The following is a 19,608-nucleotide window of genomic DNA, read 5'->3' on the forward strand; positions in this document are numbered from 1 at the left end:
TAGAATTTGAGATGGAAAGTCCGCATTCACAGACTTTTTTAAGTAGAGTGATCCTGGCTCAGGGAACAGCAGGTCCTAATTTTATTTTTGGCATCTTAGTTCCCCAACCAGGGATCGAACCCTCACCCACTGCAGTGGAAGCAGAGTCTTAACTGCTGGACCTTCAGAGAAGTCCTTTATTATTATTATATATATTTTTTCTAGTGTTTCAACAGACCTACACAGTTCACTTACACCAAAGACAAGTAGGAATATATTCTACGGGAAGTTGATAAAGTTTAAGTCCATGAACAGGCAGACTACTTCATATTACATTTTCAAATGGATGAGGACTTAATGAAGATCTCTCACCATAGCTTCAGAATGGGCGTATTTATAACCCTATCCTGCCAAAAATAATTACTTCCCATTTTTTTCTTGCCAACCTTTTCAACGCCTTTCGCAGAAAATGGGAAAAGGGAGCTGGTGCAAATACGGGTGTTTCCCACAAGAAATAAGGAAGGTTTTGGAATCTGAGCAGTTTGTACGCCTTGTCTGTTCTGGAACATTCTGTCTTGGAATGTTCCCTGTTTTTATGTTTGTTGATTTCACATCTCATTCATTCTCTTAAGCCAGTTGCACAACATTCCTTTCCAAATGCCACAGTTATAAAAGACTGGACTGGCTCCTTATGGTACACATGGTTGTCTGCTGAGGATCCCCAGTGTGGTTCTGGAACTGAGCTCATGACCCAGCAGGCCTGATCCTGGGTTCTCTGGGGAAGGAGCAGACCAGTCTGAGCAGCCTCGGGGGCGGGAGTGAGGGTGGGGGTGCTTCTGTTTAGAGTCCTCTTGCTCCTACTTCACCCTGAACCTCCAAGAGTCTCCTCAACCCTCCTGGTCCCCTCCCCAGGGGCTGTGTCATCTTGTCCCCTCCACCCTCCTGCTCCAGTGATAGGAGCCCTTGGCACTGACTCTTTCCTTCTCTGCCCCCAGGGTAGCCTCTAAAAAGAAGGCAGAAAGAGTCCATTTTTAATGTTATTATTGTCCCTCATTTTTAATTTGTATTCATGTGCAGTTATTTCAGTTTTTCAGAGTTGTATTATGTGTTCCGAACACATATTACTATTTGTTTTTCGGCTCATGCATGGAAATGCTTCATGTTTCTCAGGGATGGTTCCAACTAAAACTGGTCTTTGATTTTAGAGTCTCAGAGTTTTTTCAGATGAACTCTGGGCATTCCTAAATTAAGAAAACATGTCTAAATGAAAAAACATGTTTAAAAGAAATTAAAATTAATAACATTAGAAATAATTTTTAAAAGGTAAATGAGCTACCATTGTCAGAAACCATTGTGAATCACCATAAACAACAAAAGGGGTGGGTAGGGGCAAGGCTCATTGCATGGAGGACAGAGAGGAGGGAAATTTTATGTTTTGCATATAAATTACAATTAAGAAAGTATGGCTTTCTCAGCTTGGTAACTGAGTTGAAGAAATTGGAGAATATGAATCAGGGTATCCTTTAGAAAAAAATGATATCCATGTACAACCTGGATCAAATTTCATATGCATTTGTCTTTTGTGGCTAAGTATAATAATGTTATGGGCACAAATTTTGTATTAAATGCAGCCATGAAGTTAAGAGATGCTTGTTCCTTGGAAGAAAACCTAGGATAAACCTAGACAGTGTATTAAAAAGCAGAGACCACTTTGCCAACAAGGGAGGTGAAACCAGTCAATCCTAAAGGGAATCAACCGTGAATATTCATTGGAAGGACTGATGCTGAAGCTGAAGCTCCAATACTTTGGCTACCTGATGCATAGAGCTGATTCACTGGGAAAGACCCTGATGCTGGGAAAGACTGAGGTCATGAGGAGAAAGGGGCAACAGGATGAGATGTTTGGATGGCATCATCACTCAGTGGACTTGAGTTTGAGCAAACTCCATGAGATAGCGAAGGACAGAGAAGCTTGGCTTGCTGCAGTCCATGGGGTCAAAGAGTTGGACACAACTGAGCAACTGAACAACAATAGAATCAAAACATTTGGTGAGAAGAAAGACAATTTTGCTTCTTTCCAATCTTCAAAATTTTTCTTTTATTTCACTGGCTGTGACCTCAAATAAAATGATGAACAGACATGGTTATGGATAGGTTTCTTTATTTCTCACCTCAGAGGAGACACTTTAAATATTTCACAATAAAGTGTGATGTGTAATGCAGACTGTTCATAGTGACTGTTTAAGTTTCTGTCTATTTCAAGACTGCTAAGTTTTGTGTTTGGTCAGTTTTTTTTTTTTAAATCATGAATAGGTATTGACTTTTCTCTTATGATTTCTTGCTGTCTTTTGAGATGACCATATGAGAGATCTCCTTTATTGTTAGTATACTGAATTACCTGGATGTGAGTTCTCATGTTGAATCTCGTGATTTTGTGCCTTTTTAATTCAGGGGTTTTGATTATTTATTTATGAGGGAGAATGGGCTTTCATCTTGATTTTTCAAAATGTCCATGTCAGGTTTTTATGTTAAGTTTATGCTTTATTCATAAAGCACATGGGAATAGTCCCCCATTTTCTTTTCTGGAAGTATTATTGTTCATATTATTTCTGTTTTAAAGTTCAATAGAATTCACTAGTGAAGGCACCCAGATCTGGGGTTTCCTTTGAGGGGAAGTTTCGAATCACAGATTCATCAGCTCCCAAAACCAGTCAAACTCTTCTGTGTTTTTGTACCAGTTTTGATTGGTTGTGCTTTTCTAGGAATTTCCTCCTTCCGTTTTCAAAGGTCTTGGCAAACGTAGCAGTAATATTCTCTTGTTACCCTTTTTCTGTCTGCAGGGATGCGCCCTGCTGTTGTTCACACCTTCGGGAGAGAACAGTGAGCTGGTTCTGGGAGACAGTGGGGGCTGATAGAGGTCACTGCCAGGGCGGGGGTACTGCTAGGACCATACTGACCACAGGCCCCACCTCACCCCCGGTCAGGCATCCCCCATGGCCACTCCCTGGAAAAACCCAGCAGGAAGCCTTCTAACAAGAGAGAAACAGAGCTCCCAAAGACCCCACTCCAACATGAGGGGTCTGAAGCTGAGACATCACAGCTCCCACCTTGGGCTTCTCAGTGTCCTCAGGACCCCACCCCACCTGGAGGAGAATCCGTCTCCCCACTCTTCTTCTTGTTCCTGGGGTGAGCTGAAAGTGTTTGGGCCCAGGCTCTTTTCAAAATATCCCTTCTTCTGTTTTGAGAATCCTTATGAACAGCTATGTTATAATTTACATTATCACTGTCCATTAGGGTTTTAAAATAAATATTACAAAATGTGCTCTTGCTGTTACTCACTTCACTGTCTTCCCCTCCCAAGGATCCTTGTTTGACTGCGTTCTTCGGTGTGAGTGGCTGGAGTGTTTTCACAGCGGCCCCCTCAGAAATCACACTCCCCACCCTGCACATCCTATAATCAATTCCTTTGTGCTGATATGATACTTTGCCTGGTAGAGAATTCTTAGGAAAGAGTCCCATCTTTTCTCTAGTCAGTAACTGTGATTCTATTATCTACTAGTTTCCAAGACTGAAAGCAAGAAATGTGATGATAAGCTGATTATTTCTAGAAAGAACTTGTTGTTTTTGTCTTTGTGGTTTCATGCTTATATGATTTTTGTCTCTTCTTCAAATTCAGAAAATCTGCCAGCACGTATCTAAAGTCTGCCTTTTCAGAACACTTTCAAGCAGAAAACCTGAATTGCTTCTTCTTTGATGTTGTTTGTTTGTTTCTTGTCATTTTTTTCTTCCCCAAACTTGTAAATTATTTAAAATGTAAATTATTTACTTATTGTGCCTCCTGCTTCTACCCTTCATAACTTGATATTTCATTTGTGATTTTCATTTCGTTAACTTTTTGTTCTGTATTATGTGACATGTCTTTCATTTGAGCCTCCTAAAATAGTAATTTGGTTTTCTGCAGGGAATATTCTCTTTTATGGTGCCTCTACTGAAGTTTTAAGTGAAAAAAATCAAGCATTATTCTGTTCTAGAAGCAGTTTGTTGTGCTCTAATAATATCTCCTTATGTGTTCTCATTATGTTTCCATTATATGGACTATTTGTTTCCTCCATTAGTTCTGCCCCGTGGTAGCCATCTGTTCTAGAATTCAGCTCTCTCCTGCCTTCAAATCACTATGCATCTTAAGAGTTTTCTTTGCCTGATCCTTTTTTTTTTTAAATTTTATATATCCATTTATTTTTTATTTATTTTTGGCTGTGATCTTGCTCCACTACCTGAGAGCTTCAGCAGCATCTCAAGCCTACATTCGAATGGCTACAGATCTCAGAGCCAGGTGGAAGGACTGGTACCTTGGGACTCCTACATCTACAGGTGTCAGTTGAGGTGCTCTGGAGCTGCTTTTAGCCGCAAGTGATATAAAAATGAATTCACAAAAGCTGAAACAGCAAAAGTAGTTACTGTCTTAAATGATAAACCCAGAGGTGGACTGCTCTAGAGTTGGCTGGGTCAGTAGCCTGGCATAGTTTTCAAAATATGTGCAGGGAGCTGCCAGTGACAACCTTGTATTTTTAAAGCCCCACCCCACAACTATATAGTCATTTCTAATCCCAACCAGTCCTCACTTAACAAGCACCCTTGCTTCCTGCCATCTCTGATCCTAATTTTTGACCACTTATATAACCTTGTCTTTTTCTGCCTTTGTAAAGCCTCCCTCATTTTGTCATCTGGGGGAACACAATTCAAGTTTTTCTTGGATCTGTGTCTCCAGGCCTGCGGTGCCAAAAAATCTCCAACAAATACCTCTTTACATCCAGTAGGTCTCCATTCTGGGAATTTTTGGTTAACATAGGTAATGATACCTCGTCGAGTTCCGTTCCTATGAAACAAGGCTCATTCTTCAGCACTCTGTTTTCCCTGAGAGAATGGATTTAGAATTTGCTCAGTTTTGAGTGAGGGTAATCTACTCTCAGGGAGGTACAGCAGAAGGAGGGGATTTTACTTGTTTCAGTAACTAGCTCTCCCCAGGAGTCTGACCCTGAACTCTGGATCTCGGGATTCAGGCAGCAGCATGGGGACTGCTCCTCCATCTCTTAGGTCTCCTCTGAATTGGCTTGCACCTGAGACAGGTGACTCCCTAGCGAAGGCAAACCTGGCTGGGCATACATCACCCATCAGCTTGTTCACTAGGAGGAAAGAGAACCTGTGTGAACCCCTAAGAGGGGGTTCCCCTGAGAGGACACTGCTTGGACTCCTGACCGGTCACTGAGCCATGTGCAAGCAGGAAAAGGGGGCCTCCGAGAGATGGGGAAGGACAGATACAGAAAAGAAGGCAGAAGCAAGCAAATAAACAGCAACTTATTGGTCACTAATAAGACCTTATGTGTTTGTAACCTTTTAGCTTAATAAGCCTTGATGGTTTTCCTAAGTAAAAGACCCTGGGTGATTGCAGGATGCATATCTCTTGAAAAGAGTCCAAGAGGAGGCTTCTGGGCCAAATGGCTACAACACTTGAAAGACGCTGCCTCATTGAGCTCACCTCTCCACTCCCTTTCACCACCCATAGAAGGCTCTGTTGCCATTTAATATATTCTTTCCTGAGGGACAAAGTGTTATTAGGGAGTCCTATCATATGATTTAACCATGACGGATCTTAGTTACATGTGAGCACATACAAGGGGTTTCATTAAAAGCATGAAACTATCCGGATTGCTTTTCCTGCCATATGCACTGACATAGCATCTGCCTACCCACCCACCCCAACTACTATGTTCACGTATTGTGCTCCATCTACTTTTTTCCATTGGAAAAAACAGAGAAACTGCTGATACATGACGACTGCATGCTTTATCATTGCTTTTCATCCCCAAAAGTCTCTACCTGCTTTTCTTTTTAAGTTGTGTTGGTTTCTGCTGTACAATAATGTGAATCAGTCATAAGTATGTATAAGTACATATATCTCCCCTCCATCATGAGCCTCCCTCCCACCCTTCCATCTTACGCCTGTACGTGATCAGAGAGCACTGAGCTGAGCTCCCTGTGCTATACAGCAGCTTCCCGCCAGGTATCTATTTTACCCATGGTGGTGTACATATGTCAGTGCACTGAAATATATATATTACCTACCTGCTTTTTGCACTAGGTTGAAGTCATAAAATTTAAAATCTTCTTCTATTTCTGTAAGAACTTCCGCTGAATGAAGAGAAGAATCTAGTAGATAATAGAGATGATTAGAGCTTCTTAGCAGGCATTTGCTACCAAGGAGATGAAATAAAGCAATCAATTACTTAGAAGCATCTAAAGAGCAGTACATACTAGGCATTTCTTTGTTCAATGGACTTGAAATCTCAGCTAGCTTAGTTTTTGCCCCAAATAAAAATTTTTTGGGGGGTCAAGTAATAAAAATACTAAGGTCATTAACATAAAGTGTTTGCACATGTTTTTCTTTTTTAACCACTTGCTCTTATTCCTCCACTGGCTGAACAAAAAGTCATATATATCATATTCACTTGAGTTTGATGAATTTACTTACAACTTGAATGTGTGCAACTTCGAGGCATGATGTCACAATGAAGTTAAAATTCACTGAAAGTATATTTTTCATTTATCTCCCAGTCAAGAAAATCAACATTGAATTTCACTTTTTAAAAGAAAATTGATAGCACCTTGGTAATTTTTCCAGACTCTTCCCTGATTTCAGTGTACATGTGCTTCACTGCAGTAAACCTCTTTCTGTAAGCTTTGACAGCCCTCAAATACCATTGGTCCTCCATAGCCACAGGTTCTGCATCTGTGGATTTAAACAATTGCAGATCGAAAATATGAGAAAAAAGAAAAATCCATAAAGTGCCAAAAAATCAAAACTTAAATTTGCTGAGTGCTGGCAACTATTTATATAGCAGTTAAATTGTACTTATAACTGTTTGCCTAGCATTTATATCATATAGATATTAAAATAATCTAGAGGTGTTTGCTGATGTGCATGTGCATAGAATATGGAGATTCTATGCCATTTTGTATAAGAGCCTTGAGCATCTAAGTATTTTCATATCTGAGGGGGTTCTGACACCAGTTGCCAGAAGCCAAGGGAGGACTGTTTAACATAAAACCCCTGAAGGAACACAGGCCCTGTGCTAGGTGTTTGGCAAACCTCTCACTCTTAGTCCCCTGAAGCCTGGACTAGTAGTCTCATTTTGTTGATTTGGAAACAGAAGGGAGTGTCAGCAGCTTTCCCTCTAATCTAGATCCATCTGACTCCCAAACCTTTATTTTTCAAGGTCCTGGTATCTGTGTTCTCTGTGTGCTCAGCATATGGTTGAAAGCAGTCTCTGGAGGCAGGCTGCCTGCTTTAGTTCAGATCCACAGCTTCAACTTCCTTGCTACAGGTCCTTGCTCCAGTTAACATTCTTCTCTGTGCCTCAGTTTCTTCATCTGTGTGAAAAGGTCATAAAAGCATAGGCCTCGCAGGGCTGTTGTGGAGATTAAATGAGGTAATACCAAGACTACTTAGAAGGTTTGATCCAAGGTTACCTTTGTGGTGATCAATTGCTGCTGTTTACATTTGTTATTACTGTCAGTGTTATCACCACCATCCTCATCACAACAGCTTCCAGTGTCAGCCTGAGGTGGAATGTGGCCTGGGAGACGTCTCCCTGCAGTGCTTAAAACATCACCCTAATCCCATTAATTTACGTCTCTATTTTCCAGACACTGTGTAGAGAGGTGTTTTAAGACTTAAAACTGGTATATTTTTTTTTTTCACCCATTTTGAGTATGACAATCTGCTATCTGGGTAAAGATGTTGGTGATGGACACTGCTGATTTTCATAGTCACAGGGGTCACTAGACCTGTGGGATTACTGGGTAACTGAAGTGACTACCTGAGCAAGACAAAACACTAAAAAATACCCCAGCCCAGCAGTTGACAATGGCTTTCCTCGTATTTCCCATTTCTGTCATCTTTTGGTAGATTTTTTTAAACTCGAGATACAATTGATCTTTCTGAAGGGACCTTTTGCAGGATTCTCAACTGTAGGAGGTTTCTTTGCACTTGAGTTTAAATTTTAATTTGCAAGGAAACTGAAGCAGATGGATTGTCCCATTGTGAAAGAAAAAAATGAGTGCCTTGATGATACATTTGTTTTTCTTAGCAGGCTTCTGCCATTAAGATTGATGCGTGGGGATATATTGTTAGATCTTGTGTGGAACAGAAAATTATTACTCATAGTTTACCAGATTTTAGCATACTTGCATCACAACACAGAATATCATTTTACATTTAGTATTGCTTTTCCAGCGCCATTATCAGATTGCACTTTCATAGTAAATTACAACAAAATTTTATGCTACCAACATTTAATGAAATTTTAATAAGGTTGTGTTTTGATGTTATTATTCAAATAATGTATTGTGAATTGCTTTCCTTTGAGTGTATTTGCATTAAAGAGGAACTCAACTTGATTTGGTTCTTTGAACAGTTTACCCACTTTCTGGTAGCTTAAAGAAGACAAAGAGGGAAATTAAGTTTCGTCTTTGCAAGTCAGTAAATAGAAAAGGAACACATTTGCTAGGATCTGCAGATGTAATGCGGAGAAGGCAATGGCAACCCACTCCAGTACTCTTGCCTGGAAAATGCCATGGACGGAGGAGCCTGGTAGGCTGCAGTCCATGGGGTCCGCGAAGAGTCAGACACAACTGAGCGACTTCACTTTCACTTTTCACTTTCATGCATTGGAGAAGGAAATGGCAACCCACTCCAGTATTCTTGCCTGGAGAATCCCAGGGACGGGGTAGCCTGGTGGGCTGCCGTCTATGGGGTCGGACAGAGTCGCACACGACTGAGGCGACTTAGCAGCAGCAGCAGCAGCAGCAGCAGCACTGGATGTAATGGCAGAAGATTACAGATGGTTTGAGTTAATGAAATGACTCACGTTGGTTACTAAAGCGGCACAATTAAAAATATAAAGTAGACATTTCACAGATTATGAGGGATGATAACCTGGAGTTTTCGCTTTCCCGTTGATCTCTAAGGCTAGAGACTAACATGTTAGCAATTCTTGGTCAGAGATGCCCCAAATTAAATGGTAGTCTCTTGAGACCGACTTCTCTGTTGGTAGCATTCTCTTAGCCATTTCTGCCAAATTTGTGGTTGTGAGCTCAAGGCTCATGCTTTCCATGAGCACGTGCTTCCAAGAGATAATACTCCCCAGACCAAGCAAAACCCCTCCACTCATCGTGCTTTCTGGGGTGACTGTGCCATAGCTGTCCGGCTGACAGAGTTGATTACACAGAGTATCAAGGCTGAAAGGTGAAGAGACAGGAAGAGCCCTGCTTGCGAGACTAGGCTGTGTTTACCATTGTTTCTAAACAGACTCGGGCTTTAGAGAAAGTAACTGGTGGAAAATGGTGAGAAGGGGCTGGCGAAGGCCAACTAGTAGTCCTTGGGGTCTATTAATTCTCTTTGCGCCCAGTTTTGTGTGGAAAAAAATTGCTCTTCCTTCCTTTCCACGCTCTTCGCCGTATTTTTCTCCCATATTCATCCTGGGAGTTTCCTTCACCTACGAACTGCCCTAATTTCAGAGCTCTCGACTCGCAAGTTTCTACAACCCTGGCCTGGGTGCGATCCTGATCCAAGCCGCACACTCGCTCAGGAGCTCTGCTTCCTGTTCGCCATCTGCAGGGTTTGGTAATAAGGACGACTGCTGCTGCTAAGTCGCTTCAGTCGTGTCCAACTCTGTGCAACCCCAGAGACGGCAGCCCACCAGGCTCCGCCGTCCCTGGGATTCTCCAGGCAAGAACACTGGAGTGGGTTGCCATTTCCTTCTCCAATGCATGAAAGTGAAAAGTGAAAGTGAAGTCGCTCAGTCGTGTCCGACTCTTCGCGACCCCATGGACTGCAGCCTACCAGGCTCCTCCGTCCATGGCATTTTCCAGGCAAGAGTACTGGAGTGGGGTGCCATTGCCTTCTCCGAATAAGGACGACACTTGGTCATAATAAAACCCGCAAGGCTGCAAGGAGTACCAGCTTATTACCGCCGCCGCCGCCCGCGGCCGCTGACCAGACGGGAGCGACCCCTAGACGCGGCGCGGCCTCAATGACGCAACGCGCAGCCTCCGTGACGCAAGCCCGCAGCTTCCGTGATACAACCGCTTCTCCTCAGGGCCCGCCCACAGCTACACGGACTAACGGCTAACCGACCTTCAATCCTTGCCACCGCTGCAGGTTACTGGGAGTCCGCGCGGTCGGGGTCTCGCCGCCGCGACATGTCGCAAAAGCCGAAGAGCCGGGGCCGCCCCAGCTCCCAGGTCGAGCGGGAGCCGGGTGGCGGCGGCGAGGAGGCCCCGAGCACGTCTCGCGGGCCGGGCGGCGCCGCGTCACAGCGTCGGGCCCAGGCCTCCCCGGCCCCGGGGCCGCGCTCGCAGAAGCAGCTGGAGCTGAAGGTGGCGGAGCTGGTGCAGTTCTTGCTGATCAAGGACCAGAGGAAGATCCCTATCCGCCGCACCGACATCCTGCGGCACGTGGTCGGCGACTACAAGGACGTGCTCCCAGAGCTGCTGCGGCGGGCGGCCGAGCGCCTGGAGTACGTGTTCGGGTACCGGCTGGTGGAGCTGGAGCCGCGCAGCAACACCTACATTCTGGTCAACACGCTGGAACCGGTGGAAGAGGATGCGGAGGTGCGCGGCGACCAGGGCACGCCCACCACTGGGCTCCTCATGATCGTGCTGGGGCTCATCTTCATGAAAGGCAATAGCATCAAGGAGACCGAGGTCTGGGACTTCCTGCGGCGCCTCGGGGTATACCCCACCAAGAAGCACCTCATCTTCGGGGACCCCAAGAAGCTCATCACTGAGGACTTCGTGCGGCAGCGATACCTGGATTACCGGCGCATCCCGCACACGGACCCCGTGGACTACGAGCTCCAGTGGGGCCCGCGCACCAACCTGGAGACCAGCAAGATGAAGGTGCTCAAGTTCGTGGCTAAAATCCACCACCAGGATCCCAAGGACTGGCCGGCGCAGTACTGCGAGGCTTTGGCGGACGAGGAGGCCAGGGCCAGACCCCAGCCCGCGGGCCCGAGTCCAGCCACTGCCCCTGCCCCAACCCTTTCTCCTGTCTCTTGAAATCTGAGACACACCCCAGGGCCCGCTCCCTCCCCGGGGGGAAGGGCTGGAGGTGGGAGGAAGCGTCTTGCTTGTTTAAATGCGTGGTAGTTCCAGGACGTGTTTGCAAACTTTTCTTGTAATGTTGTAAGTCATTTTGATTCTAAACTTTCATTTAGAGGGTGACTTGTTTTGTTTTGCTTCAGTGTCTGTGTTTTTTTGGTGTAACCTTGTTAGGTTTGTAAAGCGAATTGGAAAACTTCCTACCCTAATCTGGAACTGCCAAGGAAATACAAGCGAACTGGCCCTTGTCCGGCCTTTGAACTGCCCCACTCGGTAAAGGAAAAGTCTTTGTAAATTGAAAACGAAAATGTAATTGCCTATATCCCCTTTTACCTTAACGCAGCTATTTAAAAAATCTGTTTTCTATGCATATAAGCATTTTGAGTCATTCTAAGCAATGTGCGTATTGTAGTTTTTCCAAATAATTTTTTACATTGATAATTACTATGCTGTGTGGCTGACCATTTTGTTCAATTTTTTTTGCTACTATAGTTATAATAAATACTGTATTTTTAAAGCAGTTTAGCATTGTGCATTTATTTTAACCCTGAGTCATGAGAAATAAATTGCATGACTGAAAACCAGCATTGTAAGGAAAAAAAAAAAACAATTTTTGCTACATATCATTGAGGTAAATAGTGTTTCATTGAAGTTGCTTTACTTTTATACTAGATCATGATGTAAAATATATTTCTGTGGGTCATGGAAAAGTTGATAAAAGTCTTAGTGATTAACCATGCCTATTTGGGAATCAGACTACTTGGGTTCAGAGTCTGCCTAACTTACAAATTTAAGGAGACTAAGTTGTACACAGACCTTTGCTCACCTATAAAACGAGTTGATGCCTGTTACTGTGTATGGTAGTGTGATAATTAGGTATGGAAGTTTATGTAAAGTTATGGGCACAAATTTGTTTAAATTTGGCTTTTTTTCCTTGGCTTAGGACTGTTAAAATTTTTTTCTTTTTAATTTTTTCTTTCATTCTCTTGTAAATCATGACTGTTCTTCTAGTCCGACTCTACTGTGTGGTTTACAGAAAAACAGCTCACCATGGAGCCCACATAAACAGAGCAGAAAGTAGGATCCTCCCAGGCTTGGAGGGGGTGTCTGCAGTGTAGTGGACAGGATATGGGGTTTTGAGGTTGTCTGACATCTCAGGACAGTACAGAACCCACCTGCCAATGTGGGAGACCCGGGTTCAGGCCCTGGGTTGGGAAAATCCCCTGGAGAAGAGACTGGCAATCCACTCTGGTATTCTTGCCTGGGAAATCTGAATTCTAGCCTGGTGGGCAACAGTCAATGAAGTAGCAAAGAGTCAGACACGGCTTATCAACAAAACAGCAGCAGCCTGAGTGAACCTGAAAGTGAAAGTGCGTGTCCCTCAGTCGTGTCTGCCTCTTTGCAGCACCGTGGACTGTACAGTCCTTGGAATTCTCCAGGCCAGAATACTGGAGTGGGTAGCCTTTCCCTTCTCCAGGGGATCTTCCCAACCCAGGGATTGAACCCAGGTCTCCCACATTGCTTTTGGATTCTTTACCAGCTGAGCCACAAGGGAAGCCCAGGAATACTGGAGTGGGTAGCCTCTCCCTTCTCCAGGGAAATCTTCCCAACCAGGAATCAAACCGGAATCTCCTGCATTCCAGGTGGATTCTTTACCAACTGAGCTATCAGGGAAGCCCCGAGTGAGCCTGAGGCAAAACCCATTTGACCTGCTTCAGTCACGTAACAGGAGAAAGTATTTCTGCTGTGTTAGGACACCGAGATTCTGGAGTTATTTGTAACCTGTTCTATCCCGAATGATTCAGAACTTGAGGAAGCTAATACTGGGGACGCTGGAAAGAAGTGTGATATAATGGAAAAGCATTTGGTAAAAGCCCTTTTTGTAGTGACTTGAGCAGATCCTGCACCTAATGAACCCAATGACTCTGAAGTTAAGAAACAGTACACGGGTAGCAGAAGTGTTGGGTGCTGTGGCTGCACTTAGGAAAACAAACAGGAAAGAGATGAACTCAGAAAATATTTGACTGGTTTGTATCCAGGAATGAACAGAATACAGAAGTATGTTGATATGTAACTACGTCTGAACCCCCAATTGGTAAATAAAACAGAGAGAAGGCTAATTAAATCACATTCTCAGGCAAAAACCAAATCTGTGTTATAGTTGTCACTCTCATTGTTAAAACATGTGAATGGATTCGAGTGGTTTAGGATAAAGGTTAGGTAGGAGTTGGATGCCCAACAAAGATTTTTTAAAGAACAATATGACTGAGAGAAGAAGAGTTGAAGTGTGGCCTGTCCACCAAAAGCATGAAGGTCAGAGGGGCACAGTCAAATCAGTGAGAGAAAGACAGAGGACCACAAAGGGAGTAAATATGCTTACAGCAAACCTAAGGTGTGTGTCTAGAAAAGAAGTACAGGTGTACCTAGTGGCACATGGCACCAAATGGAATCAAATTGGTTTTTTTCCCATTATTTTATAATTTTTATTGGGGTAAGTTGATTTACGGTGTTGGGGGGGAGAGGGATAAATTGCAAGATTGAAATCAAATTGTTTTTGAAGGGTTGATCTGTCAAAAGTTTGCCTGAACTTTCAGAGTCTATGACTGCTTGAGGTCTAAATAACCCTTAGGTCTTCACTTTTATGAGCCAACACCTATAGGAGGTATTGCAAAGTGTAGAATCCCAGAGTGGAATCAAGGTACATAGCACCCCAAATGTCATGACCTTGCCTAAGTTTAAAAAAAGAAAAACAGGAAATTCCCTGGTGGTCCAGTAGTTAGGACTCTGAACTTTCACTGCCGAGGAGCCTCGGGTTCAACCCCTAGTTGGGAAACTAAGATCACACAAGCTGTGAAGCATGTCCAAAAAAAAAAAAAGCTACCTTTAGGAGAAGGGAGGAAGTAGAATGGATGAGGGATGAGATAGAATAAAAGCTAGACTTATTTAAAACTCTGATGGATTTGACTTTAAGATTCTTTTATATAATTGCAAGCAACACAAACTTAAAAAACCATCCCTAACAAAAATGCGACAATAACCTAGGTTCCCAGTTGGTAGCATAACCACACATAAGGGAACCACGGTGACTCTAGGACACCATAATTTGGCTACATATCCTGGTAGAATGTTCTCTAAGGATAAAAGGAAACAAAATCTTTGTTTTCAATAATCATGTTTTTGGTGGTAGTATTAGCATTGTTACTTTGAGACTTGTGGGTATTATGAGATTAAATCAGATGGTTAATTATAATGAGAAGTAAGGTTTGGGGCATGATTGAAAGGAAGTAGAGATACAAGGTTGATGTGATTAAATAAAAACCCTATAATTGTGAATTTGAATCCAAGATTGCAGTATGAACACATGATATATTATACCTAACAACTGAAAATGCTTAAAACAGTGACCACCCAAGCGTCAAGAGCACCTTTAGCATGAAAACATTGTTATCAAAATATTGTTCAGTTGATAAGTCATGTCCAGCTCTGTGACCTCATAGACTGCAGCACGTCAGTCTTCCCTGTCCTCCACTGTCTCCCGGAGTTGGCTCAGATACATCTAACCATCTCATCCTCTGTCAACTCCTCCTCCTCCTACCCTCAATCTTTCCCAGCATCAGAGTCTTTTCCAATGAGTCGGCTTTTCTCATCAGGTGGTCATAGTATTGGAGTTTCAGCTTCAGCTTCAGTATCCGTCTTTCCAATGAATATTCAGGGTTGATTTCCTTTAAGATTGACTGGTCTGATCTCCTTGCAGTCCAAGGGACTCTCAAGAGCCTTTGCCCGCACCGCAGTTTGAAAGCATCTATTCTTCAGCGCCATTCTCTTTGAAAAGAATCAGGGCTTACTGGTGAAATGTCTGATTTCAGAACTAGGGCAAGAAATGTGTATGATGACCCTGGAACATGATAGCTTTCAAAGTAAATTAGTATTGTGTCAACTTGAATTGAGTCTCTCTTGCTAACGACTCCAGTGACTGAAACATATCCAATGTGTTTAAGTTTATCCTTCATAATGATTCAAATACACACACACACTCCAAACAACCGATACCTTTGAAGAAAGCTAGGGACCCAACTAGTTTTTTTAAATTGTGTGAAAAAGATTGTATTTGACTCATTCTTTAATGAAGGAACCAGTAAGATGTCACTACCAGTCTAAAAGAGAATTCACAGAATGTACACACATAGGCAATCAAGAATGCAGAAATGAATTTACAAAAGATGTAAAAGTGGTCAGCATCCATGGAGGGATAATCATTGCATTCCACCAGACAAAATTCAGTTATATTTCTATTGTCAAAAATCGTTGCATTAGCATGAATATTCTACATCTTACTGAGTTGTAAAACAAAGACAGCAAACAGGCAACTCAGAAAGGTGCACTAGACAGGATCCAGTATTTTTTTTCCTCCCATTTCAAAGTATTTTACAAGTTTTCATGATACTCTCCCCCTTCTTGATCATATTTTTTGAAGTTTTGTTTCATTAGATTTAAGTGTGGCAAGAGTATTAACTAACCATATAGGCTTGAGTTTATTTTGCAAGTCTGGCAACATATCAGATAATTATTTTGAAATCTGGAGGATAAATGGAAAAAATCTAACATGTATCCTTTCCCTATATGAACCTATACTTTAAGGCAAACAGATGATAAGGAAGAGTCTCCTTCTATATATTGATTCCCACGAACAAAGAGAGTAGAAATGATGGCTTTAGACTAGCACTAATTTGGAAACCCTAATAAATGAATGGACCTAAGCGATCCTGAAATATGACTGCTAAGGAGTGGTGGCACAGATGTAAAGGACAGATTGTGGACACAACGGGTGAAGGAGAAGGTCGGATGAATCGAAAGAGCAGCATTGATATGTATACTACCATGCATAAAATAGATAGCTAATGGGAAATTGCTGTATAACACAGGGAACCCAACCTAGTGCTCTGTGATGATCTAGAGGGGTGGGATTGGGGGAAAGAAGGTTTAAGAGGGAGGGGTAATGTGTATACTTATGGCTGACTCACACTGTTGTACAGCAGAAACCACAACCTTGTAAAGCAATTACCCTCCAATTAAAAATAAATTATAATAAAGTTTTTTTAAATGGCTGCTAAGATCACAGAGAGATCTTCTGTTAGTCTGAATTTGATCAACCTCTGGATCTATCAATGAAATTACAAAATTTGCAAAAGATGGAGAAACATTAAGTAATGGGAAACAGAGTGTAGGCTATAGAAAACTATAGGATTAGTAAACAGATTTCAAGGAAGAAAAAGCCCATAGTGGAAGGAAAAGCACATTAATTTAAAAATATCTAAACTTCAGAGCCACCAGTTTCAGTGTGGAACTCCTTTGTATCTTGTGTAACCTGATTCAAACAAAATATGAAGAAAGATTGAAACAAGTGTGAACTGTAAATATATTAATGCATTATTATCATAGATGTGATGGCAGCATTTTATGTTTTCAAAAAGTTTTATTATTTTAGAAATATACACTGAAATATTTAAGGATGAAGTCATATGCTGTCTAATATTTGCTACAAAATAATTTTGAGGGGAGAGAGTATAAATGATAAAACTGATGGCGACTGGATTAATCACCCCTGATAGTTAGAACTGGACATGGAACAAGAGACTAGTTACAAATAGGAAAAGGAGTATGTCAAGGCTTTATATTGTCACCCTGCTTATTTAACTTCTATGCAGAGTACATCATGAGAAACGCTGGACTGGAAGAAACACAAACTGGAATCAAAATTGCCGGAAGAAATATCAATAACCTCAGATATGCAGATGGCACCACCCTTATGGCAGAAAGTGAAGAGGAACTCAAAAGCCTCTTGATGAAAGTGAAAGTGGAGAGTGAAAAAGTTGGCTTAAAGCTCAACATTCAGAAAACTAATGGCATCTGGTCCCATCACTTCATGGCAAATAGATGGGGAAACAGTGGAAACAGTGTCAGACTTTATTTTTTGGGCTCCAAAATCACTGCAAATGGTGACTGCAGCCATGAAATTAAAAGACGCTTTCTCCTTGGAAGGAAAGTTATGACCAACCTAGATAGCATATTCAAAAGCAGAGACATTACTTTGCCAACAAAGGTCCATCTAGTCAAGGCTATGGTTTTTCCTGTGGTCATATATGGATGTGAGAGTTGGACTGTGAATAAGGCTGAGCACCGAAGAATTGATGCTTTTGAACTGTGCTGTTGGATATGACTCTTGAGAGTCCCTTGGACTGCAAGGAGATCCAACCAGTCCATTCTGAAGGAGATCAGCCCTGGGATTTCTTTGGAAGGAATGATGCTAAAGCTGAAACTCCAGTATTTTGGCCACCTCATGTGAAGAGTTGACTCATTGGAAAAGACTCTGATGCTGGGAGGGATTGGGGGCAGGAGGAAAAGGGGACAACAGAGGATGAGATGGCTGGATGGCATCACTGACTCGATGGACGTGAGTCTGAGTGAACTCCAGGAGTTGGTGATGGACAGGGAGGCCTGGTGTGCTGCGATTCATGGGGTCGCAAAGAGTCGGACACGACTGAGTGACTGAACTAAACTGAACTGATGCTGGATGATGGGTATGTGGGTGGGGTTCGTTTTACTATTTTCTTTGGTTTTACATGCGTATGAAATTTTCCATAATAAAAATTGAAAGGCATAGACTTTCTAAAAAATACATTTCTATCACTTGATTTTCTTTAGTAATTTATATATCACTTGTTATTTTTGAGAGTATGTATCAATAACACTATGTTGTGACTACAGAATGTATAGTATTTTCAAGTTTAGCTTCTAAAATATTTTTATATTTCAAATAAAATCATGGTTGCTGGCTATGGCTTTTCAGACACTACCTTTTCTATTTGATTTAAGGTAATATGATTTAAAAATTTTTAACAAATAATGCTTTCCTTGGAAACATAGAAATGTTATTTGTGTGATTATTTGATGGTCTGAAAGTTTTTTGAAAGCCAAATCATTTTTCCTCTGATCTCTCCCAGTAAATGATCAATTTCTTATCTGGTTTGTTTCCAGATAACCTTTTTCATGCTGCTCTCGGCAGTGTGTGTGATGCTGAATTTGGCTGGTTCAATACTTTCCTGTCAGAACGCTCAGCTCGTCAACTCACTGGAAGGCTGTCAGTTGGTGAGTAATGAAAGGCAAGCCGTTTGATAAAGGTCATGTACTTTTATTTTACATGAAAGGGATTTCAAAAATAATTTTACTGTATCCTTGGGTTTATTCTGATGTTTTAGCATTGTCTAAGGAATTCATGATTATTCATTTCTTAAAAATTCTCCCAAATCAATATTGGTTCTACTAGTAAATCAGTTACTATTAGCATAGCACTGTTTTAGATGTCTAGAGTTTTGCCAAGAGAATGCACTGGTCATAGCAAACACACTCTTCCAACAACACAAGAGAGTACTCTACACATGGATGTCACCAGATGCTCAACACCGAAATCAGATTGATTATATTCTTTGCAGCAAAAAAAGGAGAAGCTCTATACAGTCAGCAAAAACAAGACCAGAGGCTGGCTGTGGCTCAGATAATGAACTCCTTATTGCCAAATTCAGACTTAAATTGAAGAAAGTGGGGAAAACCATTAGACCATTCAGGTATGACCTAAATCAAATCCCTTATGATTATACAGTAGAAGTGAGAAATAGATTTAAGGGACTACATCTGATAGACAGAGTGCCTGATGAACTATGGACGGAGGTTCGTGACATTGTACAGGAGACAGGGATCAAGACCATTCCCATGGAAAAGAAATGCAAAAAAGCAAAATGACTGTTTGAGGAGGCCTTACAAATAGCTGTGAAAAGAAGAGAAGCAAAAAGCAAAGGAGAAAAGGAAAGATATACCCATTTGAATGCAGAGTTCCAAAGAATAGGAAAGAGAGATAAGAAAGCCTTTCTCAGCAATCAGTGCAGAGAAATAGAGGAAAGCAATAGAATGGGAAAGACTAGAGATCTCTTCAAGAAAATTAGAGATACCAAGGGAACATTTCATGCAAGGATGGGCACAATAAAGGACAGAAATGGTATGGATCTAACAGAAGCAGAAGATATTAAGAAAAGTTGGCAAGAATACACAGAACAACTGTACAAAAAAGATCTTCATGACCCAGATAATCACGATGGTGTGATCACTGACCTAGAGCCAGCATCCTGGAATGTGAAGTCAAGTGGGCCTTAGGAAGCATCACTACAAACAAAGCTAGTGGAGGTTATGGAATTCCAGTTGAGCTATTTCAAATGCTAAAAGATGATGCTGTGAAAGTGCTGCACTCAATATGCCAGCAAATTTGGAAAACTCAGCAGTGGCCACAGGACTGGAAAAGGTCAGTTTTCATTCCAATCCCAAAGAAAGGCAATGCCAAAGAGTGCTCAAACTACCGCACAATTGCGATCATCTCACACGTTAGTAAAGTAATGCTCAAAAGTCTCAAAGCCAGGCTTC

The 19,608-nt window shown here is 42.0% G+C and overlaps 2 protein-coding genes across 2 annotated transcripts in view; both read left to right on the top strand.

Annotated features, from left to right (window-relative positions):
- Positions 1–19,608, top strand: part of FAM189A1 (family with sequence similarity 189 member A1) — a 242,225-nt gene that overhangs the window by 165,948 nt on the left and 56,669 nt on the right. Inside the window, exon 3 of the mRNA XM_025271827.3 lies at positions 18,175–18,285. Within this exon, the coding sequence (XP_025127612.3) occupies positions 18,175–18,285 (111 nt within the window). The remainder of the gene's footprint in view (positions 1–18,174; positions 18,286–19,608) is intronic.
- Positions 10,095–11,659, top strand: NSMCE3 (NSE3 homolog, SMC5-SMC6 complex component). Its single transcript, XM_006066400.4, has one exon. It carries the CDS (start codon positions 10,240–10,242, stop codon positions 11,095–11,097), a length of 858 nt encoding a protein of 285 aa, XP_006066462.3. The 5' UTR covers positions 10,095–10,239; the 3' UTR covers positions 11,098–11,659.

The sequence above is a fragment of the Bubalus bubalis genome, chromosome 20 (assembly GCF_019923935.1).
Source record: "Bubalus bubalis isolate 160015118507 breed Murrah chromosome 20, NDDB_SH_1, whole genome shotgun sequence".
Classification (NCBI taxonomy): domain Eukaryota; kingdom Metazoa; phylum Chordata; class Mammalia; order Artiodactyla; family Bovidae; genus Bubalus; species Bubalus bubalis.

Excerpts from the sequence above, each read along its gene's own strand:
- NSMCE3 (XM_006066400.4), top strand. The coding sequence starts at position 10,240 with ATGTCGCAAAAGCCGAAGAGCCGGGGCCGCCCCAGCTCCCAGGTCGAG.